The sequence below is a fragment of the Lissotriton helveticus genome, chromosome 4_1, assembly GCF_964261635.1.
Source record: "Lissotriton helveticus chromosome 4_1, aLisHel1.1, whole genome shotgun sequence".
Classification (NCBI taxonomy): Eukaryota; Metazoa; Chordata; class Amphibia; order Caudata; family Salamandridae; genus Lissotriton; species Lissotriton helveticus.
In genome coordinates this window covers 1,440,833,907-1,440,858,962 of record NC_136063.1, presented here as the reverse complement: position 1 = coordinate 1,440,858,962, position 25,056 = coordinate 1,440,833,907, and the positions used below count along the sequence as shown (strand labels likewise).

The 25,056-nt window shown below is 41.4% G+C and overlaps 1 protein-coding gene across 1 annotated transcript in view; it reads left to right on the top strand.

Moving 5' to 3' along the window:
* LOC144829160 (leukocyte elastase inhibitor-like) overlaps nt 1-21,115 on the top strand; it is a 76,220-nt gene extending 55,105 nt beyond the window's left edge. The window contains exons 5-7 of the mRNA XM_078688017.1: nt 3,284-3,426; nt 6,863-7,030; nt 20,598-21,115. Coding sequence (XP_078544143.1) covers nt 3,284-3,426; nt 6,863-7,030; nt 20,598-20,999 — 713 coding nt within the window. The 3' untranslated portion in view covers nt 21,000-21,115. The remainder of the gene's footprint in view (nt 1-3,283; nt 3,427-6,862; nt 7,031-20,597) is intronic.
* The last annotated feature ends 3,941 nt before the right edge of the window (nt 21,116-25,056 follow it).

The following is a 25,056-nucleotide window of genomic DNA, read 5'->3' as shown; positions in this document are numbered from 1 at the left end:
AAAGTATCGGTAAGTCATTTAACACCCTCATTAATCTCCTACTGAGGTCAGAGATGACACGTTTGTGAATGCATTGTATTGTGTCCTCAGTGCTATACACATTTAGGATTTATCCCAACAAATTCAATCTGCAGGAATTAGGCACAATGTCTGAGTGGCCGGGCCTGAGATCCCTCTAGAGGTATCATTAAGGGGCAAGTGGAGTGATACCCCTGAGGAATATCTGTCTGCCAAACTAGTAGCGGTCCAGTGTTTCTGACCCTAAAATGGTCCGAAACGCCAAACCCAACTTTACCAGGTGTGGATTCACAACTAGAGAGTGGCATGGGCTGTTCCCCCAGCCCCACCCACCTTTGCCAGCACTATGGCATCACATATTCTCTCCCGTCCCCTGACATCTATCTATCCCCACCACAACCCTCCCATCTTCCCAACCCACAGCATTATCCCAATACCATTTACCACTTGCTTGGTAAATAGAATTGAAAAAGGACCTGGAATCTGGCCTGACATACGAAAATTGACCTGGTAATACAGGGTCAGTATGTTATTTCCTAATCCTGGCTCAATACCTTGTAATATCCATTATTTGGAGATAGATGTATGGCAAAGAAAGGAATCGTAATTAGTGACAACTTTCTGGGTACAAAAAGAATCGCCCACCACACCATCTTCCTGGGTAAATGCTGACTCCAAGAGAGAGAGACTTCCTGAATCATGGAGAGAGACAATAGCAAATATTTTTGTGGTCAACCACACGATAACCTCAGTTCTCAGTTCCCTACCTATGAGTGCACTCCCTTCCCTACTATCTCAGGACATTGGTGGTAATGTAGGTTGAGAAGTGTCTCTGAGCTGTGCATTGGATCCAGTTTGATTGTGCAATTGGGAATCCTGTTAATGATAATTAAGTCCAAGGAAAATCCACTAGAGAAATAATGCAATGCTGGGGCAGAGTGAAGGGTAGTGCAAGACTAAGGGGCCGCAGATGTCAGGTGAGCGATTTCAATATGGAGAATGGTTCTCACACAGGGATCCTCCAGCATGGCTCTGAATCCAGGCAAATTCAACATTGAGCGGAAGGTGAGATGTTCCTAAAAACTGATATAGATGTGTAAATGTTCAGGTTCTAGTGGGAAATACTGGGAACAGCTTTGTGTAGGGCACTCAGTCTGGCAAGTAGCCAGTCCTCACTGGATAGAGATAAGCTTGAGGTTTCTCATCTGAGCCCCCTTGTGATAAAAAGGAAAGGACAGTCTTGGATTTTTGCAGTAACGAGGTGCTGTTGATCACAGACAAGATTCTTGGCATGCAGACGTGCACCAGATGGTTTACAATCTTGCATACTACGGGTTCGTGTCAGTGTTGAGCCAGTGGTACCTGAAAAAGTTCCCTCTGCCAAACGGTTCTGTTCACCTACAGTGCTGCAGTTGTGGGGGTTGCCACATCCTGCTAATACAACACCAGTTCTTCTGCATTTCACCTGCAGCAAAGCGATAGAGAGACATTGGCTAAGCGGCATTCTTGTGCCTTCCTCTCCCAAGGATAAATGTAAGATTGAGCAGTCAGTCTCAGTGAAAGGAGGACTTTGGGGCCACATGAGGGTTTGAATACCACACCTGTCCTCTTCCCTAATATGTGGTGGGCCAGGAAGGGTATAGTGATTTACCCTCCCAATTGCTTTCTAGGAGATATTTTTCAAGTTTAACAGCCCGCTTGATTGCAGAGTCTGGTGATCCTGCTTTCAAAAATACATTTGAGAGGCAGCGGACCACAATTCAGTTCCAGTTGGTGAACATTACTATGCAGAGGCTCGAGTGAGGCCTAGCTGCCCTTGAGTCCTCTATACACACACCTCTGACACACACCTCACACACACACACACACACACACACACACACACACACACACTCACCACACACACCTCACACACACACACACTCCTCTCACACACACCCACATGTCACTGACCATGTCATGAATGATCTAATATGTGACATCATCAGCAGTGGATTGCGGGTGCGCGATATATACTTAGTACAACTAACTATATAGGAGCAATTTCAATGGTTTTGTATGAGTACAATGTCCAGCTAACTATAACACCACTAAAACTTATAGTTTTTTGAGTGAATTTCAAAGGTTTTGTAAAAGCTAATTCCTAACTATATAACTCCTGAAACCTATGGTTTTTTCAGTGAATATATATATATGCACGTTTTCTATTTATATATCTTAACTTAATATCTATGTACCTTGAATATATATTTATTATCAAGGTACATACATGTGGCGATAAATATAGTAAATCTTTACTTACCTATATATACTTTCCTTCACATATTTTGGTAGTCGATATTCTGGCTACGATATTTTGGTGAAACAATATTTAAAACTCACTATTCTCATAATATGCACTCAAGGTAACTTTGGAACTGAAATCTGGTGATGAAAGAAGTGTTTTCAAAGTCATACATCCATGTCTTTTCCAGTGATATGCTCTGAAGTGACTGCATGCAGCTCTAATATGGTTCATACTCAGGAATTAACATTGATAGAAATGCATGCAAAGTGTTTCTGTCCTAGCCTTGTTACATTGTTTACACAATCGTGTATTGTTGCTGCTTTGCTGCCACATCTTGCACAGGAGTACATGTAGAAAGAATCCAGCCTAAGCATGTCTCTTAGTAACAATGTGTTGTCTCAGTGATCTTGAGGAATGCCATCTCCTTCATCATACATGTAATGAATAAGACATAATGTGTCACTGATTTCAGTGAATGCCAGAATGTGTGTGATTTACTGTGACATGGGGGAGTGTTAGGCATTGGCTAGAAGTGAAGGTCTACAAGGGTATATTGCCTCCTTTGGGTGATATGCAGTAGATCCTCGGCATCATCATATCACAAATGCAATATGGGTACCTAATAGTTCTTTGAGTGATACATAGATCCACATCAGTTAACAGTGAGAGACCAATGGGCCTAGAACATTGGAATAGTCCCAAATGGTTCCTTCACCACATTGAGTCCCTGCAAGTCACTACAAAATATGATGTTTTTGTGAAGAAGCTGGAGCAGTGAATTGATGACCTGGGTGTGGACTTGTGAAAATGTGTGTTGTAACAACTAATGGTCCCCCTCATTCCCCTTCCACTTTTCCAAACCCATCTTGAAAGGGTTGGTTTCCTTGCTGCTCTAACCCATTCTTTAACTTGCCTATTAGTATGTTAAATCTGACATACACAATGATATTTCCTTTTAATTTCACCTCCTGGCTTTAGGTAAAATTCTGGATCTACTGCCTGAAGGTACCATTGATAGTTCCACAATCCTGGTGCTGGTGAATGCCATATATTTCAAGGGAAACTGGGCAGAGAAATTTAATGCAGAGAGCACCGTGGACATGCCATTCAGGCTGAATAAGGTAAATCGTGTTCCCTAACGGAGAACTGCAATCAATTTGAAATCTTACATAATGAAAGATGAATTGAGGTATTGATTATTTAATAAACAGAATAAAAACGTAACTGGTTTAGGTAAACTGGAAATGTTTGCATTGTATTTGTATTGGTCTCTAATCTGTGCTTTAGCATTTGGGGAATTATTGCTGCCATTCATTTTGCTTACCCTTCCAGTATCCCTTTTAAGTCAAAGCCTACTGGTTTGCTAAAGACATCTCGGGGACATTAAGAAAGCTTCCCTGGGGATGCATTCCGCTCTTTGCTTACCATTGGCTTTGTGGTTTGTTTATCAAATTTACTGGCTTTCTATTTGCTGGCTTTATTTGTTTTAGGCTGTTCAGGTTCAATTTGTTCTTTCCAAGGAGCAAAGCCTTTTCACATTCTTCCACTAGTGCTCCTTTCTGGAAATAGGCCTATAAATCTTGTTTGTATCTTGTCACATTAGCTGTGCATTCAAAGACAGAGGTCAAATGTCAAGCTCTGCCTTCCAAGGGGGCTTTGTGTTTAGATTTCTTTCTCTGACTTCAAAGTGAGAGGATTTATGTGACAATCTTGTTGTATACTGGGGGTAGACGAAAGGGTTTTTTATAGCACAACATCAACATTTAGACTGCAGGTATTTCAGAATGTATCAGTATTAGCAAAGCACAAATAAAGCACATTTTTGTTAATTCTGAAGTGTGTTGGAAGCAAACACTTTATTATGATCAAAACAAAACAATACATTTGGTTATGCCTTTTCCACACATTATCGTTTTTGCGCTGTATAGTTTTATTAGTAAAACTGTATGCCTGTGCATATGTAATCTTCCTTTCAATTGAAATTATGTCGTCTGTAATGGCAATGTTGTAGCACACCTTGCATACTCCACTCTATGTCACTCCAATCTACTCTGTACCACTTCATGCAACTACACTCTACTCTGCACCACTCCACTTTACATAATGGCACCGCACTCTGCGCCAATGCACTCTAATCGACTCCATACCAATCCACTCTATGCCACTTACGCCACTGCATCTACTGTATGTCAATGCACTCTACGCCACTCTACTCTACACCACTAAAGTCTAGGCCACTCCACTGTACACCTCACTCTATGCCACTCTGTAAAATTCCACTCTATGCCCCTGCACTTTATGGCGATCCACTGTTCGCCAATCTACTCTGCACTACTGCACTCTACACCACTTGACGTTATTACTCTACGCCACTCTATGCTACTGCACTCTATCCTGCACTACACTCTACACCACTTCACTCTATCCTGCAACACTCCACTCTACTGTACTCTGGAACAATCGTCTCTACCCCACTACACCCTACAACATTGCACTCTACACCACTCCACTCTATGCCACTGCACTCTACAACACTATACTCTAAACCATTGCACTCTACGCCAATGCACTCTACTCTGCCTCTCTGTAGTCTATGCCACTGCTCTCTACGTCACTCTACACCTCTGCACTCAACACAACTCTATTCTGCACTACTGCACTCCATGTACTGCACTCCATGACACTATACTCTACTCTGTAACACCGTACATCACGGCACTCTACATTACTCTCCTCTGCACAACTCTATGCCACAGTACTGTACGCCACTCTACTTTACTCTGCACCACTGCACTCTTCTATGCACCATTGTAATCTACGCCACTGCATTCTATAGCATTGCATTGTATGCCACTGAATTCTATGCAGCTGTATTCTACGTCACTCCACTGTACACCACTATACTCTGCAACTCTCTACGCCAATGCACACTACACCAATGCACACTACACCAGTCCACTCTACTGCTCTACACTCCACTTTGTGCCACTGCACTCTACTCTGCTCCACTCTATGCCACTGCACTCAGTGCCATTGTACTCTACTCTACACCACTGCACTGTATTCCACTGCACTCTACTCTCCACCACTGTACTCAAAGCTACTGCCTTCCACGCTACTGCACTCTATGCCACTGCGCTCTGTATGCCGCTGCACTCTATGCTACTGAATTCTAACCCACTCTACACTGCACTACTGCATTCTATGCCAGTGCACTATACGCCACTCTACTCTGCATCATTCCACTCTGCGCCACTGCACTGTACAGCACTCCACTCTACGCCATTGGACTCTACAGCACTCAGCTCTACACCACTTTATGCCACTGCACTCTATGGCACTCTACTCTACTCTGCATCACTGAACTCTAAGCCACTCTACTCTATTCCACACCACTCTGCATCACTACACTCTATGCCACTGAACTCTACTATGCAACACTCTGCACAACTGCATTGTACACTGCTGCATTGTATGCCCCTGGATTCTATGCTGCTGCACTCTAAATCACTATACTTTGCAGCACTCTACACCAATGCACACTACACCAGTCCACTCTACCCTATGCCACTCCAGTGTACGCCACTGTACGCGACTCCACTCCATGCTACTCCAATGCACAGCACTCTATGCCACTTCACTCTACAACACTCTACTTGGCTCTTCGCCATTCACCTCTATAACACGCCACACCACTCTCCTCTATGCCACTAACTTTTTGGCAGGCTGAACAGCAGCCATGCTGGTGTACAACACGGCTAAAACCCGTTGGCAAAGGCAGTAGCTTTGCCAGTGCTTGTTTTATGGTGTCCTCATCACCTGCCCCGTGGGTATTCCACATCGCCAGACTGCCCTGCTAACATAATGGGGGTAACTATGACAAAATCATATTTGGCAGGCCTGTCATACGCAGCTGCCACCTCACACAACAGCTTGGGTCCTTTGTCGGAGCCCATAGCACTTCTCCATCAGCTGTTGCACCTCTAGCAAGGTACCTCTCCTTATGTGTGCACTGCCCCTGGCTTCAGGAGACAGACAACTATGCACATTGTAGAGCCACCAAGTGACTCCACCTCATATACAGGGGGTAACAGCTTAACTCTTTTGCTTCTGCAGATTGACCCGGTCCTCCATCAGGTGGGTGATTGTCAAATAGACCTATGGCTTGACGCCAACCGTTCAGGAGTGCTTCATCAGTTTCCAAGATATTTTTCCCAGGGAAAAATCACCAAATTAACCCTACAACTTATTCTATTCCTAATACTGATGATTCTGTGCGTGAATATCCAGGAAGGATGGGAGAATTCTCCAATACTGTTTGCATTGGATGGAGCTCCAGATCCCTATGTCAAATTAGATTGCTGCCTGACCAGTCCATCCTTTTGGCAATTTTAATAATGCTTTATTTGAGTTTGGGTACCTAAAAGCTTGCCAAATAGTCTTAAATTATTTTTCCCCACAAAATGCTTAATTTTGTATGTTTTTTCCTTGTGTTGCAATTGGATTAATGTTTTCTCAATAAATAAAGTTGCAATTATTATCTGTAATTTCTATCAGAATGAGCAAAAGACAGTGAAGATGATGTATCAAAAGAAGAAGTTTCCTTTCCGCTACATTATGGAGGCCAACTGCCGTGCCCTGGAGCTTCCCTACGTTGGTGATGAACTCAGCATGATCCTCTTGTTACCTGATGCCATCACTGACGATGCAACTGGCCTTAAACAGGTAAAGCCACATGTGCTGACAAGCTGTCTACTTTCAGTTGCTCTATGTCTTCATAAACAGAAATCCAGTCAGTATTAAAATCCCAGCACACTAACTTCGGACGGTTCTCACAGTTATATTTACATATCTGTAACGTGAGAGTCCTACAACATTACAGATTGCTGCTCATTGGAGTCATTTCACCAAAGTGCCAAAAATGGCGGGCTTTTTATTTTTTACAGAGTTTTATATAGCACGCACTTGACACGAATCGGTTACATAGCACCAGTTGCAATACATGAGGACACACTCACTTTTGTTAGGCATGGGGAGATAACGTGATTTGCCAGAATCACAGGATGTTCAATATCATTGCCGAGACTCAAACCCAGTTCCCCAGATTCGAGGTCCACCGCCCTAGCCGTTAGGCCAACTCCTCTCTCCACATGTCAAATACACTTTGACTCATAATGGCATTCCAAAAAATTGAATTCACCTGACTTCTAACCTAGTTGCATCACCACAAGTAATATCACAGAACTTCAAAACTGCAATACTTGTTGGATTATTAAAATAAAAATGTTACCAAAGCTGAAAAGATAGTTCTGTTAGCAGATATATCAAGAGGTGTGCTGTCATGATAAACCAAGGATAGGCCAGTGTATGCCAAGACCACAGGGGTCATATGCCTTTGTGTAAACCTTTCTGACAAATTACAGCTTTAAATGCCAAAAGTAAGCCTCAAATGCTAGTCATCATACGCCCACTTAAATTCAGGCTCGAACATCAAATGCCCAGCCACTACTCAAAAGCCTAGGCACCTCCTCAGATGTCCGGATACAACCGTATATGACTATTACTGATTTAAATGCCAAATGAAAGCTTTGACAGCCAATACATGTCTTAGCATACACCCAAATGCCCAGGCACATCCATTGTTTGACTTTCCTTGCCACACCAAGGTGCAACCATCCTATGCCTAAGTGCAGCCATCATATGCCCATTTAAACTTCATGTACCCAAACCAGCCTCGAATGCCTAGGCACAACCTCCATGTGGCGGGAATGATCTAAAAGGGTCAGGAACAAAGTCAAATAGACACAAAGCCTCACATATCCTGGCAAAGCTTCACGTGCTTGGGTGCAGTCTCTAATGCTAAGGCATAAGCATCAGGCCCAGACTCATCCACATTGGGGCCAGGCACACAAATACTATTGTAATTGTATTTATTTAGCGCATACTACCCGAGTAGGCGTCGAAGTGCTTTTCGGCGAGTAGCACACTACTCCGAAGGCCTAAAAAGGATTAGTATAGTGAAATTTGATTGAGTAATGTGCCTAAAATTCCCAAGCAGAACTATTTATATGTACTGATACAGCTTCAAACATGTAAACAATTACCACTGCATTGCCATTCCCAATTAATATCAGCCAGTTATGCTGCAGCCAATTATCAATAGCCCTTGCCATAACATTTTGAAGTTTATGGATCGTTACCATTAAGCATTACTTTCCCTTAATTATTACCATCCTCGGTTCCCCTCCCCATGAAGTATTTACATTTTGTGCTGTTGTCCATGAATTATTAACTTACTGAATTTTGTCAGAATTATTGGCCAAAAGTGCTGACCCCTTTAATTGTTGTATTTCAGGGCTGGGCCTCATGCCATGAATTATTAGCCTACAGTGCTATGCCCTGCAAGCTACTGCCTCCCAGTGCTGTTGTTACTGAGTCATCTACATTCACTTTTATTCACTGAATACGTCCCCTTTCTTTCTCCTTGTGACCCTCATTTGGAAGGTGGCTGGCCTCAATTTCATCAGTAATTTCCATTTTCAGAGTATACCTCTTCAAAGCATGACCCAGTCAGTGAACGTCAATGGAGGGACAAAGGTGGAGCATCATTTCAGTGCAACTGTGACAGGTTAAGAGCTTTGCTCTTTTAACAAGTGAAGGAGGCAGTAGTCCTGCATCATTTCTCTGTGTTTAAACTTTGCACTTGATCAAATTGTTTTAACATAGCTAATTTTTGCACATGTGTCAGAAACTGAGTACCTCTACCACTTATAGCACTTAATATTGCGAATTTGCACATGTACTAATAGAAGAATGCACTGATAAACATTCTTAGATTGTCCGACATGTGCTGCTAAATGTATGTTGTACTCTAGGAAGGTTGGTATAGCTATTTTGCACTTTACTCTGCTAATTTGCACATGTACTATTAGACGTATGCACTAAATAAGCACTTTAAGAATGTCGGATATGTGCTGCTAAATGTATATTGTACATTAGTAAGGATGGTATATTTAATTTTGCACTTTATATTGTTAATTTGCACATGTACTAGTAGACAAACGTACCAAAAAGCACTTTAAGACTGTCGGCCATGTGCTGCTAAATGTATACGGCATTTGAGTAAGGATGGCATTCGGTAAACCAAAACTGATACAAATGTATGTTGTATTATAATTTTATTTTGCTTGTTGCTATATGGTTGTATTTATACACACCGAGTAAAGCATTTTGAAATTGAATTGACTTTTTCTATTTTATGTATATATGTATGTATGCGTACATATATATATGTATGTATACATATTACCTACTGGCGGTCGCCAGTAGGTATATATAGTTAGGATTTTTTCTCTATGGGATTTTTGAAAATTCTATGTCTAATAACTTTGGCGTTTGTGGACGGAATTGGCTGAAATTTTCAGGAAAATGGCACATTTTGTTTCTGAGCAGCTCTTGAAAATTTGGGGGGGGTTCGTCAAGGGGGGGCCGAGAAAAAAGGGGGGTCCCAAAACGTGTTTTTAACATTGAGTTTTCCATAGGGCGGTTGGCCTCACTTTTAGCCCGAACGGCTGAATGGATTTGCACGAAACTTGGCAAAATTGTAGGGACTGGTAGCCCGATGTGCCTTTTGTAGGTCTCAATATATGTGCTACAGTGGATTTTGAGAAATTAACGTTTAAAAAAAGATATATATCTGTAACAGCGGACCGGGCAGCGCTCCAGGACGCGTACTTTTCGCGCAACGGAGCTTTGTGAAGCGAAGCTGATTGGTTCTCCGGCGTCTGTAAACATTCCAAACAGTCCGTAGCGGCCGCCATATTGTCTCTCGGTAGGATCGAGAGAGAAGAGGAGGCCAAAGCGAAGGGGCAAATGACCATAAGGGGGCATAGTAGATCCTCGCTGACCCCCTAGGTTTGATGTGGAGGTTTTAAAAGGGCCCCGCGGGGCAAAAAAAAAAAATAATAATAATAATCGAACGGCTGAATGGATTTGCACGAAACTTGGTAAAATATTAGGGACTGGTAGCCCGATGTGCCTTTGCTAGGTCTCAATATATGTGCTCCAGTGGATTTTGAGAAATTAACGTTCAAAAAAAGATATATATCTGTAATAGCGCTCCGCTTCGTGTACTTTTCGCGTTACGGAGGTTTGCGAAGCTGATTGGTTCTTCGGCGTCTGTAAACATTCCAAACAGTCCGTAGCGGCCGCCATCTTGTCTCTCGGTAGGATCGAGAGACAAGAGGAGGCCAAAGCGAAGGGGCAAATGACCATAAGGGGGCATAGTAGATCGTCCCTGACCCCCTAGGTTTGATGTGGAGGCTTTGAAAGGGTCTCGCAGGGCAAAAAAAAAATATACCGTTTTTTTAGTTTTTTTGCGTGGAGTGCGCCCGGTTCGCGAACCGGGAAGCGTTCTGGGGAGCGTACTTTCTTGAAAATTAGTGAAAAAAGTTAGAGTAAAATAATAATTGTGAGTGATCAGATGTAGGGTAGCTCTGAGAAGAGCTTTTGGGTTTATGGTACATTTAGGTACTTATAAGTAGGTACCAATGCACAGTCTTAAATTTAGAGTGAAAATTCTGTTGCCCTCATCTGAGAAGTGAACTCCATCTCCTCTGTAGATATCTTGCATGTAGTAACGCAAGTTATTGTTGTACAGGGAGCCCATTCCATGGTCTCTCATGTAAGCTGAAACACATTTGTTTACATGCTTCCTCGATTTCTCAATTTGTGGACAAAATTGGTTCGACCACCTCCATTTTTGTCTTTGGCATATATTTGAATATACCAAGGCAGTCTGAGGAAAAAGTGCCATCAATTGCTCAAAGGTGTCCTTTAAAAGCATTTCCAGACCTACCCCAGTCAAAGTGCCCAAATCATTACCTCCACAGTGCACAATTAACAGGTCAGGTTTTGGCAAATGCATAAAGGTTTTCACCAATGGTATCAATTGGTGACATTTTAATCCTCTGTGGCCAAACCACTTAATTTCCACATCTTGTAAATTGAGGTTAGGTAAATTCCTGTTTTCAGCGTACCTTTGAGCCCAATAGATATAACTATGTCCAACAATCCAGACAGAAAACATGGCGAGAGAAGGTTCTGCTGCAGTCAGATGAAGTGTGGCAATGAAATGGCAGTTGAAAAAATGAGAGTGTAAAATGAAAAAAACTGAGGAGTTTCTGTGTTAATGAAGCAGTAAGAGTGATTGGTGGATTTTGATTGCTGAAAACAGAAAGTTAGTGTGCATGGATGAGTTCGTTGAAAGATGTATTTTGAGTGGCGAAGAAAAAATCATTAAATGAAAGAATGCTCTGGATATGCAGGTGCACTGAGAGTTCAGAGTTCAATTGCAACATTGTTGTGTGAACTTGGAAACACCAGAGGTTTTGCAAGAGGTGGTTGCTATGCAGAAAAAGCAGAGAGGGGGCAGGGTTTTGCTTTGAAAAAAAGTGAGGGAAGAGTTTTGATTGGTGTGACATGAGAGATATGTGTGAGGAATTACAGCATTTCTGTGCTTTTGATAGCTGCAGACTCTGGAGTGCATACCTTTTGCTCTGCTGAAGACAAATTGGTGTGTTTCTGAGACTGTTTAGAAACTCAAAGTATGAATATATAAAAAAAAAAAAATCGTTTTTGAGGTAAAGGAATGTTTTCAAAATTTATGTGCGCCATATGTCCCCAAATTTCTTTTTCGGGGGTGCAGCAGGGTGTTCTTGAGACACCCCTGCACCCTCGGAAAAATTCGTAATTTGCGATGAGGTAATTGCTAATCGCAAATTGCACCTTCATTCCTATGGGCCTCCTGCTGCATGGAAATGAATGGGTAATTTGTAATTAGCAAATAGGTCATCGCAAACTAGGAATGGTAAAGAATCGCTATTTATTCCTTAAAGTTCGCTATTTAGGAAATGCAAAAAACTTTGATGATACATATGGCGGTTCATCTCTAACAAGATAAGAAGCATAGGGATAGATTTATGATGACTGGCGCATCACCAGGGATGTGTTAGTCATTCTGTGCCGCTGTTCCGTCACCTATGGTGTGCTGCATTTACAATGCGGCGCATCATGGGGCAAAAACAGCACAGATGCGTGACGTATCTGTGCCGTAAAGGTGGCGCATTGCTGGAGTTGTATCGCAAGTGTGATGAAGCTCCAGCAAGGCTCAGGGGTGCCCCTGTCGCAGGGTTTCTGTTCTCACACAGAACTGTGGACAGAGGATTGGAACCTCGGCGAATTAAAGTGTCCCAGAACTCACCTTAGTAATCAAAACCCCTTAGCAAGCTAGGTACAGTGTCACATTGGATATAACAAACTCTTAATGTTTAGACAATCCAGAATATGAACTTATAGTACCTCAGGATACGTGGAACTCATGAACAGTCGGTCGTTATATATTTCTTAGAAACCAGAACATGGAGTTAAGAAGAACACATGTGTATTTGAAATGTTTATTTACTAATGCCGTCTTCTCAGGCGTAGTATGTTAGATAATACAAGTACACATATTATCAGTAGCAAAATTACCAGCATAGTTACTAGTACATAAAAAGCGAATGGTGACAGTATGTTAACATGCTGTAAATGAATAAGAGTTAGCAACACTTATAAGCAGCCGCGGGCCGTGGAGGGAGTTACGGTGGGGCAGGGAGGCGGGGAGGGGGAGGGGCAGGGTGGAGAGGGCTCCACCCTGCCCCTCCCTCTCCCCGCCTCCCTGCCCCACCGTAACTCCCTCCATGGCCCGCGGCTGCTTATATCTCACCCTCCCTAATACACATATTATATTATTTGCTAAGAAGGTCTCTTTGTGTTGGTTTAGGGCGTGCCCATACTTTAGTGTCTTAGATTTGAAGGAATCACATCAGCATACACCAGCTCTCTCTTCATGTGAACCGCATCAACTGTTGTGTATGTGTGTTCGGCAAAGCAATATAAAACCCGCCTCATGCCCAGAATTGGCAGAAGTTGCACTTATGTTATGAGTATGAAGTCGTGGAGATCAGACCTCATAACAATTCTGTATCGTGTTGTTCTTGAAACTTCAGCACTCGCTGTACAGATATAGTTTAACAAGCAAAGCAGATAGTAGAGCAAGAACATATCATTCTCATGTAAACCACGATGAACTACTAGGTTGAAAGCTAAAGCAACAACTAAGTGTCGTGTGCAGAAGTTGCAAAAAAGGAAAAATGGCGTTTAAACCGGTAATGAGCCCATGCTAACTTAACACGGTGTAAAGATATCCAGGACCTAGATGACACCTCCCCATGATCCGGAAACGAACTGAATAAGATAATAGAAGTGCCATCTCATGAGAGCAGATTGCAAGTTTATATGTGGACGGTCCGCAAGGTAAAGCATTAAAAACTAGGAAAATTTAATGCTAAAGAAAAATAAAACAGCCAAGTACTTTATCGAGTCTTAAGCCAATAGGCAAGCTAAATAATAAAAACTTGACAAATAAGTCAATGAATTGTCAATGAAATGCTAGTACTCAGCATATCAAACATGAAAAAGGTCTATGACATAACTGTGTATGCAAAATAAGCTGCAACAGCCTCCAATAGGAAGTCACCGTCTTCATCCGAAAAGAGTTCAGCCATCCAATTTAAAAGCGGAAAAGAACATACGTGCTCTCCCAGCACCGGATCCTCTATCACCATCAGAGGACAGCTCGGTGGGTTTTCAAGAAAGCTCTGTTCCAAGAAAGACTGTGTTGCCGCCAGTAAATTCCAGGGACCAATTAGTCCATGCATCAATGCCACAGCCATAATCCTTTCGCCAGGACAAACCAACTCGTGAGTAATGATAGGAGTCATCAGCTGATTAAAGTCTACGTCAGGAGAAACCGGTCCGCAGAGACACAAATCAATGGCCCAATCGAAATCACAGGTCAGGCAGTGAAATACAGGCTGGACACAGGTGAAGTAGGAGAATCGAAAAGATAATCCATATGCCGTGCTTAATATCGCCAACGGCATTGTGCCATAATATTCTAGCATGCGATTGCGGAACAGTGTCAGCAGCTGCAGGGCCGGAGCTTGCACAGGAGGGACATCCATATTTAAAAATGTAAAAAAGCACAAGAGCGTCCGCTGGTAATGCAAGTAAAAATGGGAATCCACGAAGCAGAGTGGAAAAAATAGAATGAAAGAAAGCAGGGATGACTCCAAAGATTTTCTCAAATGAAGTCACGAGACCACTGGTAACAACTTTAAAAAAGTGCGCCAGGGCCTTTGTGGAGGACGCGTTAAAGATAGTCCGAACCATCTTGCTGAAATGGAAAGGCAAATCTGTATTGAAAAGGGTCTGCACCTCTGTACGGGTGTTCGCTATGTGAAGCACGAAAGTTTCACGGGCCGAACTCAAGGCCACCTCTCTCTGAGACAAAAGAGCTCTTATTCTTGCCATGCCGTTGAAATCTGCTCCCAAGGTTGGTATTTGTGGCGAGATTGAAAACTCCCTATGTTCATGTGTGGGAGGAAATAGAACATTTCTGCAGCAAATAACCCGTTCACTTACTGTTACGATAAAAGGAATACTTTTAATTAACCCAGAACAATCTTCATTATTGAGCATCAAATAACTACCATTTTCCAACAACTTGAACGTGGGGATGATAGCAGGAACTGGCGTGCCTTGCAACACGCAAGCCATATTTGGTCGGTGTTTGTTGCATGAACCGTGTAACTGTATGTGCCTACACATTAGTGAATGATGTGGCGTCTCAGTGCATTCCTCTCCATTCAGATAAACTTCTTGATCATCTTTGAAACATCTGTATGTGTATGGAAGCGACCAGACCTCATGAAGAAAAGCACTACCTAAAGGTTCATAACGACCTATTGGTATATATTTCATACAATTTGAAAACTTATATAAAGCAAAAGGCAGCGTTATTAAACTGTGGATAAGGCACGTTGCCAAAAAACCCGCAATCCTCTGCTGATGATGTCACTGAGCATGTCATGAATGATGTAATATGTGACATCATCAGCAGTGGATTACGGGTAATAGTATCTCTAGTTTACTCCCTTATAGCTGTCTTTCTTTTAACATAAGTGTCTGTTTCCTTCCCTTATACTTACTGTTCTTTTTTTTAAAAAAAATTTTTGGTTCACTTCCGGTTCGCGTACCGGCGAGCGAACTGGGAAGCGAACTACGAGAAATAGAGGTTGGCACAGTTCCAAATATTGTACCAATTTTTTAATAACGGGGAGGTAGTTCTGAAAAGAACTTTTTTTTTAATTGTTTTTGTTGTTTTATATTTTTTTTATTATTTTTCTGAACATTTTTTTACTTTTTTTGAATTTTTCTGAACAGTTTTATATGTTTTTTGGGTTTTTCTTGGAGGGGCAATGAAAACGATTCATTGTAAAGGGCTCAACAGGAGCAACAAAACAAAAAAAAAGTATTTATTATTTTGGGCGTTTCGTACAAACTTGCATATGATAGTCAATAGCTCTGTTGATCAGAGTGATGCTTCTTTCTCCGTAGCAAATGAATCCATCGCAATGTACGCAGACGTGTTTTACTTCACCAAATCTCATTTGTATATTTGGCACTATCTCCCTGCCCTCTGGTCCCGTTACTTCCGGTACAACAGATCTTCTGGCCATAATAGGGAGATTATCTAGGTCGTTCCGAAACTGTGCAGCACTGTAGTTGTTAGGATGCCACCTAGTCATATGGCGATGCATTGTGTAGTTTCCGAAACTGTATTTTTTCTCGGTCCCTCTGGACAGTCTATCTTGACATATAAGGCAAGTTACGTATCTTGCATTTACTTTTTTCTGACCTTTGGGAATTTTAAAAAATTGCCAAATGAAGTTTTCTTTCCGGTGAGACGTCCTGGGCTCCTCAGGCAAAAACTGCCTCTCTTCGTGCTCGTCGTCCTGTTCCTCTTCTTCCTCTTCTTGTTGAATTATAACTTGAGCAGGTGGTCCACTCTTCCTTGGATGTGGTGGAGGTGGTGGGGAAGCACCAGCTGAAGCTACTAAAGAAGCCATTGCTCACTGGTAACAAAGGGTCTTTCTCTCACAAAGATGAAAGTCAGAGTGAGGAAAGAAGGAGGGATTTTCATCATTTGGGAAAAACAAGAGTTCTCAACCAATGAAAAGTGTTCATTTTATATTATATGACCTAGTCTTACATCATTAGGAAACCAAAAGTGAAATGAACCAATGAAAAGTGTTATTACCAAGTCACATGACCTGCTGTGTTTACGTTAAGCGCTTTGCAGGGCCTCCCGGTTTGCTTCCAGAAACCTGCGCTTTGCGACTCGCTTCGCGTACCAGTTCGCTAACGTAGCACGTCATATGACGTATCACGCGACAACGTGAAACGTCATGCGGACGGGAGGCGTCACGATGTTGTTTTCTAATGCGGCAGTTGCGGTAAAGAAACGTTTACCGGCTCGCGGTCTATTTCTCGGCATCAAGGTCAGCTAACGGGAAGCTTCCCGATTCGAGAAGCGGGAACGAAGAAAAAAAAATATTAAAAAAAAAAATTATTCATAAACATATAAAATATATTTTTGGATTTAAAGAAGAATACATTTTACAGCTACCGATATTAGCTGTTAAAAAACCAATGAAATTCACTGAAAAAACCATAGGTTGTAGACCATATATACTTAGGAATTAGCATTTACAAAACCTTGAAAATTCACTGAAAAAACCATAGGTTATAGACCATATATAGTTAGGAATTAGCATTTACAAAACCTTATTTTACTCACACAAAACCATTGAAATTCCATATATAGTTAGTTGCACTAACTATATATCGCGCACCCGCAATCCACTGCTGATGATGTCACATATTACATCATTCATGACATGGTCAGTGACATCACTGATGACATCACTGATGACATCTCAAATGACATCACTGATGACATCTCATTTGACATCAATGACCACATCACTGATGATATCATTCATGTGACAATACAATGCATCTCCTCACATTTTAATATAACCTCTGTTTCACCCAGTGTTAAATACAGAGTATAATTTTTGAAACCATTGACACACCAATACTAGTTACTACATACGCACTCACTGATTCCTATGTCTACACACACATTCACTCATTCACCCATACAATCATTCATACATACAATCACTCATCTTTACAACACTATCATATGCACTCATACACCTATACAGACACTCACAGTCTGCCACTCATCCATGGAGTTACTCACACACCTAGTCAGTCCTGTAAAGAATCAATGACACTTCCATTTTCTTGTCTATACAGTTAAACATAGAGCACCTTACATTTTCAAACATATACTAACACATACTTACCTTCTTATACAATCATTGATACAAGTACACATTGATCTGCACAGAGTCACACACCTCCCAGCCAGCCACACACACACTCAGTCTCCCATACAAATACTTGGACAATCAATCAGTAACCCATATAGTTAATCATATAGCTACTGATCAACACATGCAGCAGTTTACAGAACAACAGACATAATGATGCACAAATTAAGACAGTTTAGTCACTAACCCATGCACTCAGTGAGACACATTTAATCACTCACTCATACATTCAGTCATGCACCTACTAAATCCTTTGTCCAGACACTTATACTTCCACTCATTCTTCAATATGTAAGACACATTTTAACTTTACAGAAACATACAGTCACTGGATGTTGTCATCAGTGATGTCATCAGTGATGTCATCAGTGATGTCATTTGAGATGTCATCAGTGATGTCATCAGTGATGTCACTGACCATGTCATGAATGATGTAATATGTGACATCATCAGCAGTGGATTGCGGGTGCGCGATATATAGTTAGTGCAACTAACTATATATGGAATTTCAATGGTTTTGTGTGAGTAAAATAAGGTTTTGTAAATGCTAATTCCTAACTATATATGGTCTATAACCTATGGTTTTTTCAGTGAATTTTCAAGGTTTTGTAAATGCTAATTCCTAACTATATATGGTCTATAACCTATGGTTTTTTCAGTGAATATATATATATATATATGTGTGTTTGTGTGTGTGTGTGTGTGTGTATGTGTGTGTATATATCTTTAATGATCTTTCAAAAACCCTTAATTCAACAAGCATCTGTAGCTCAGAAAAGAATGTATGTGTTTGAGAACTTTAGAAACTAAACATGGCCAGTCACCACAAAGGCCGTACCAGTGGTACCATAGGGCAAACCAAGCCAGGAGTAGCAACCTTTACCCCTAGTAACCTCACTGTTGTCATAACAAACGTCCTGGCAGCAACGGGCTAACAATATGCGTCTGTGTGTCCCTCAACACCACAAGTCCCCTATGATATCCATAATCCAAGTGCCTGCAAGCAGCATACTTGTCAAGATTTTTATCTCTAGGTCTGCATTTCTTAAAAGTGACATTTGAGACAGTTACACAAAACATGTTTATTGTGGTTACAGGTTGATAAACAACACACACAGCACGCCTCTCTAGCAGAGCTATGCTTTATTTGTTTATTACTTTAGCGTGGTTTCACATAAATCCCAATTGCTTGGCTACCGATATTAATTTTAGATTGTTTAATTCTATCTTGTGATATTGGTTTTGTAGCAGAAATGTCCCCTAAGAATTGTAAAACCGGATGTGTGCTGAGTTAATGTTTCTCGCCATGTGAATTAGGTTAGTGGGATGATTTTGTATGTGAGCATCCACCTTGCATACCTTTTACCTCGTGACTGTCTCTACAGTAGTGAGCTGGTACAAAAGCTGTAATATCTGTCGCTTTTGCTAGAATAATGGATAACACTGAATGAACAATGTATGCATATCGCATCCTCTTGCACCAGCGTGTAGCTAGAACCTTCACTAGCACCCAGTTCACTATATCACAGGTCTACTTGAGTCTTTCTTGAACAACCTCCCATGGATCATGTTTGAACAGGAAACAGCGTTTACAATGCTGTCAGAACAACGCGGTGCCTTTACAACTCGGTCAGTACTACGACCACATTAGTACCATGTGTCCCATTACAATGCATGTCATTACAACGACTTGCTTTGGGGAACTTTAGGCGTTGGATTTTAAATCCAACACCTTCCCTACTGTTGCACAGAGTGAAGTTGGAATAGTAAAATATACTATTCCAAACTCCAGCGCTTCCCTAAAGCAAGTCGTTGTAATGAATTTTGTTGTTATGGAACGCGTGGTAACAACAAGGTCGTTGTACGGACCACGTTGTAAAGGCATGTGTTGGAAATGCATGCGTAAAAACGTCTTACAACCCATCTTTCTGGATGATCTTAAAGAAGGGTTCTTCCAATTACAGCAAAGGAACATTGCCCTTCAAAACCAAAATCCCTGGCCTCTTGATCCTTCATATGAACTTGTGCGATTTCAAATATGCAAAATATATTACATTGCACCAATATGCAACCAGTTATTTGTTGCAAACACATATAGGGTGCAATTTAATTTGTGAGTCACTGTCAAAAAACGGCTTTAGTTTATAATGTGAGGTAACGGAGAGGAACTTCTAACTTCTTCTTTTGTTTAATAAAATTTAGCTGAGCTAAAAATAAACATGTTGCTCCTCAATTGCTCCTTTCTGCTGAAGAGGGTTCATTTCAGGAAACCATTTCAGAATGGCTGAAAGGGTGGATCACGTTTCCACTGTTTAAATGTATGCTGTAATTCTTCTCCTTGACCTGCCTTTCACACTGCCTATGACATCCCAACTCAACTATGATACCTTACTACAATTGAGCAGCTATGATTTTTTTCTTATTACAGGTGACTACTGGGGTCCCAGCTAGATTGTAATAAGAAAACTAGAGATAATTTTTTATACAGGGATTTCTACCTCCTATGTATTATAATAGGTCAAGGAAACCTTACTGGATCCTTTCTGACATGTATTCAAAGTGCAGCAACCAAGAAATGGTTGTTACATGTGAGTAATGCCGTGTGATGCTCAAAAGTCCCATGAGTATGAATGGCTCTGCTTCTCGAGCATTTTTGCCATAATCTCTATTGGAGTAAATTTGATCGATCAGGTTTTGAGTTTTCAAGCATACTCTCATACAACACTAAGGGGTTTCATAAGAGACATTCATTGTTTGTGGTGTGAGGCTGTAGAATCTTTTATCATCATTAGTACTTCCTGTCTAAGTAGCTCCTCACGAATTGTGATGAAATGTATTACTAAATTCTTATGTTTAGATATTGTACATTTTGAATGTCACTTTGCTTTTTAATGGTAAAATGATTTTTAGTTATATTATGTCTCTTTTTCTGTTTTGAACTACAGTTGGAAAGTCAACTTACCTTAAAAACACTCCAGGAATGGACTTTACCTGAAAATATGGATGCTATTGATGTTCACGTCCATCTGCCCAAATTCAAGCTAGAGGACTCCTATGAACTGAAATCAGCTTTGGCCGGCCTGGGTCTTGTAGACTTATTCCAGAATGGTGTGGCCGACTTGTCGGGAATGTCAGGAACACGTGACCTTTTTCTTTCTAAAGTTGTGCACAAATCCTTTGTGGAGGTAAACGAAGAAGGCACTGAAGCAGCTGCTGCAACGGCAGGCATTGCAATGTTTTGCATGCTCCGGGAAGAGGAATTCAAGGCTGACCACCCCTTCTTGTTTTTCATCCGGCATAACCCATCAAAAAACATCCTTTTCTTTGGAAGATATTCCTCGCCTTAAGGATTCAGGGCGTCAAAGTTTTGTTACAAAATCCAAGAATCATGTACTTTGGTATTGTTTTGCAGGAACTGTCTTTTCAATTTATCTCAATAAAGTTCTCGACCTTGAATATGGCACTTCTTGTTCTCTGTGTAAAGTCTTTGTATTAGAATTTTTCGTAACATGGAAGAAAAGTTGAAGTGCTGTAGCTGTTAGTGTTGTTTCATTCTTTTTTTAATAAATATCTTTATTAATGATTTTCAGAGTTACAAAGAACAGAAGACAAGTATCCGGATAGTCAGTCGAAATCTAAGCTAATACTATACATTGGTGCAAATAGAAGAAAAATATTTACCTAAATTGAGACATGATCTTATTTTTCTGCACTTAGGTCTATCAAGGAGTAGGAGATGAAAGGAGTGGAAAAAGAGTAGTGAGGAGGCTGGTGGGCATCATAAACTAGCATTATAAATAGAAAGATCTGTTGTTTCGTACACAACTATATGAGTTTAATCCAACTGGACACTCTACAAGGCACTCAGATATTTCAAAAGCATTCTATATTAATTTAAAGCAAGGTAAAGTTTAGGTCACAGTCTCAAGTGTTCCTCAAAAATAATAACATCATGTTATGCAACAAAAATACCAATAGGAAAAAAATATGAAAATATATTTATCACCATTGATATCAAGGCATCAAGGCATCAGATGGCAACAAGCTCCTTCGGAGAAGCACACTGAGGAATGCCTTTAATCAAAATGTATATATAAGTGCAAAATGATTCTGTCAGTGATATGTTTTCACAACAAAGTTTTACTTTTTGATCTGGTGTTCCTTTGACACGTAATGTATTGACTTCCAGAAACACACCAGGGGCTGTATCATGGCACCTTAACCCCTTCGCTGCTAGGCCTTTTCCCCCTCCTGTGCTAAGGCTTTTTTTGGTGTTTTGGGGTAGTGCGCGCTTAGGCCCTTGTAACTTTTTGACCACATAAGGGATCCGCGCCAAATTTGCGTCCTTTTCTTCCAACATCATGGGGATTCTAAAGGCGCCCAGGGTTTGTGGATTCCCTTGGAGGGGTCCCAGAAATTAACCAAAATATAGTGTTTTTCTGTTTTTTTCAGAAAAATGGGAAAAACGGGCTGCAAATGAAAGCCTCTGGCTTTTTCCCTGAATATGGTATCAAAAAAGGGTTTGTGGGGCTGAATTCTCCATTTTCTCAGCTTTTAGGGAATGACAGTGTTTTGTCAGAGAACCGAAATTTTTCACTCAGTTTTGGCATTTTTCTGGGACATAGCCTATTTTTGCTATTTTTAGAGCTTTCCACCTCCTTCCAGTTAATGGTAGAAATGAGTTTGAAAGCAATAATGGATCCTGGAAAGCTTTACATTTCCGAAAAATAGACAAAATTCTGAATTCAGAAAGGGGTCATTTGTCTAAATCCATGAAGGTTTCGTTATAGAAACTAACAGTTAGATATTGGAATATTTGAAAATTTGTTGAAAACAACGGCCTTTTGTCTCAACGTTTTCACCTATAACTTTTTCTAATTTTGACAGCTCTTGGAAAGCAATATACCGTTACATCCGTTAGACCTTCCTGGTTGTGGGGATATATGGGACTTGTAGTTTCACCAAGAACCCGACGAACCCAGATCCAAAAACTGAGCAGCAACTTGCAATGGTATTTTTTCATTTACTGGGTATAGTGCACTTTGTCTTGGAAAATGTACACATGGAATAATCTGTATGAAAGACACCTATGTATGTATGAATTGGGTACAAATTATAGAGTTCAGAAACAGTATATAATTGCACATTTTCAAAGTTGGGAATACTCATACTAGCATGAGAATTATTGGTCATTTTTCATAAAGTTTTTTTTTCTACACAATATCTTTCATTCAAAGGGAGAAATGCAAGAAAGCTCAATTGGTAATAACAGTTGATTTACAAATCTGAATTACCCCAAGTGTCCCGATAAAAACGGTACCTCACTTGTGTGGGTCGGCCTTGTGCCTGCGACAGGAAACGGCGCAAAATGCAACGTGGTCACACCTAAATTTTGCAGTTACAAATTGACCCTTTTTTGGCAAAGTGCCTACCTGTAGTTTTTGCACCCTAGTTCTTCCGGCACCTAGGGAAACCTAGCAAACCTATACATTTTTGAAAAGTAGACACCCAGGGGAATTCAGGATGGGATGACTCGACTGCCTACCACCAGGTTTTGTTACCCAGAATCCCTTGCAAAGCTCAGATTTTGACAAAGAAAACACATTTTCCTCACATTTCTGGAATCTGCGTGGATCAACAAATTTCCACCCACCCAGTGTGCCCCCAGGTCTCCCGAAAAAAATGGTACCTCACTTGTGTGGGTCGGCCTTGTGCCTACGACGGGAAACGGCACAAAATGCAACGTGGTCGCTCCTCAATTTCCCAGTGAAATCTTAAGCTCTTTGGACAAAGAGACTACCTTTTGTTTTTGAGCCGTAGCTCAACCAGCACCTAGTGAAACCTAGCAAACCTATACATTTTTGAAAACTAGACACCCAGGGCAATTCAGGATGGGGTGACTCGTCTGCCTACCCCCAGGTTTTGTTACCCAGAATCCCTTGCAAACATAAATATTTGACCAAAAAAACACATTTTCCTCACATTTCTGTGGTGGAAAGTTCTGGAATCTGCGTGGATCAACAAATTTCCACCCACCCAGCGTGCCCCTAGGTCTCCCGAAAAAAAATGGTACCTCACTTGCGTGAGTAGGCATAGTGGCTGCGACATGAAACCGCGCAAAACGCAGCATGGTCGCATCTCAATTTCCCAGTGAAATTTAGCACGATTCGGACAAAAAGACTACCTTTTGTTTAAACGCCGTAGCTCAGCCAGCACCTAGGGAAACCTAGCAAACCTATACATTTCTGAAAACTAGACACCCAGGGCAATTCAGGATGGGGTGACTCGTCTGCCTACCCCCAGGTTTTGTTACCCAGAATCCCTTTCAAACAAAAAAATTTGACCAAAAAAACACATTTTCCTCACATTTCTGTGGTGGAAAGTTCTGGAATCTGCGTGGATCAACAAATTTCCATCCACCCAGTGTGCCCCCAGGTCTCCCGAAAAAAATGGTACCCCACTTGCGTGGGTAGGCATAGTGGCTGCGACATGAAACAGCGCAAAACGCAGCATGGTCGCACCTCAATTTCCCAGTGAAATTTTGCACGATTCGGACAAAAAGACTATCTTTTGTTTTTGCGCCGTAGCTCTGCCAGCACCTAGGGAAACCTAGCAAACCTATACATTTCTGAAAACTAGACACCCAGGGCAATTCAGGATGGGGTGACTCGTCTGCCTACCCCCAGGTTTTGTTACCCAGAATCCCTTTCAAACAAAAAAATTTGACCAAAAAAACACATTTTCCTCATATTTCTGTGGTGGAAAGTTCTGGAATCTGCGTGGATCAACAAATTTCCATCCATCCAGTGTGCCCCCAGGTCTCCCGAAAAAAATGGTACCTCACTTGCGTGGGTAGGCATAGTGGCTGCGACATGAAACAGCGCAAAACGCAGCATGGTCGCACCTCAATTTCCCAGTGAAATTTAGCACGATTCGGACAAAAAGACTACCTTTTGTTTTTGCGCCGTAGCTCTGCCAGCACCTAGGGAAACCTAGCAAACCTATACATTTCTGAAAACTAGACACCCAGGGCAATTCAGAATGGGGTGACTCGTCTGCCTACCCCCAGGTTTTGTTACCCAGAATCCCTTTCAAACAAATAAATTTAACCAAAAAAACACATTTTCCTCACATTTCTGTGGTGGAAAGTTCTGGAATCTGCGTGGATCAACAAATTTCCATCCACCCAGCGTGCCCCCAGGTCTCCCGAAAAAAATGGTACCTCACTTGCGTGGGTAGGCATAGTGGCTGCGACATGAAACAGCGCAAAACGCAGCATGGTCGCACCTCAATTTCCCAGTGAAATTTTGCACGATTCGGACAAAAAGACTACCTTTTGTTTTTGCGCCGTAGCTCTGCCAGCACCTAGGGAAACCTAGCAAACCTATACATTTCTGAAAACTA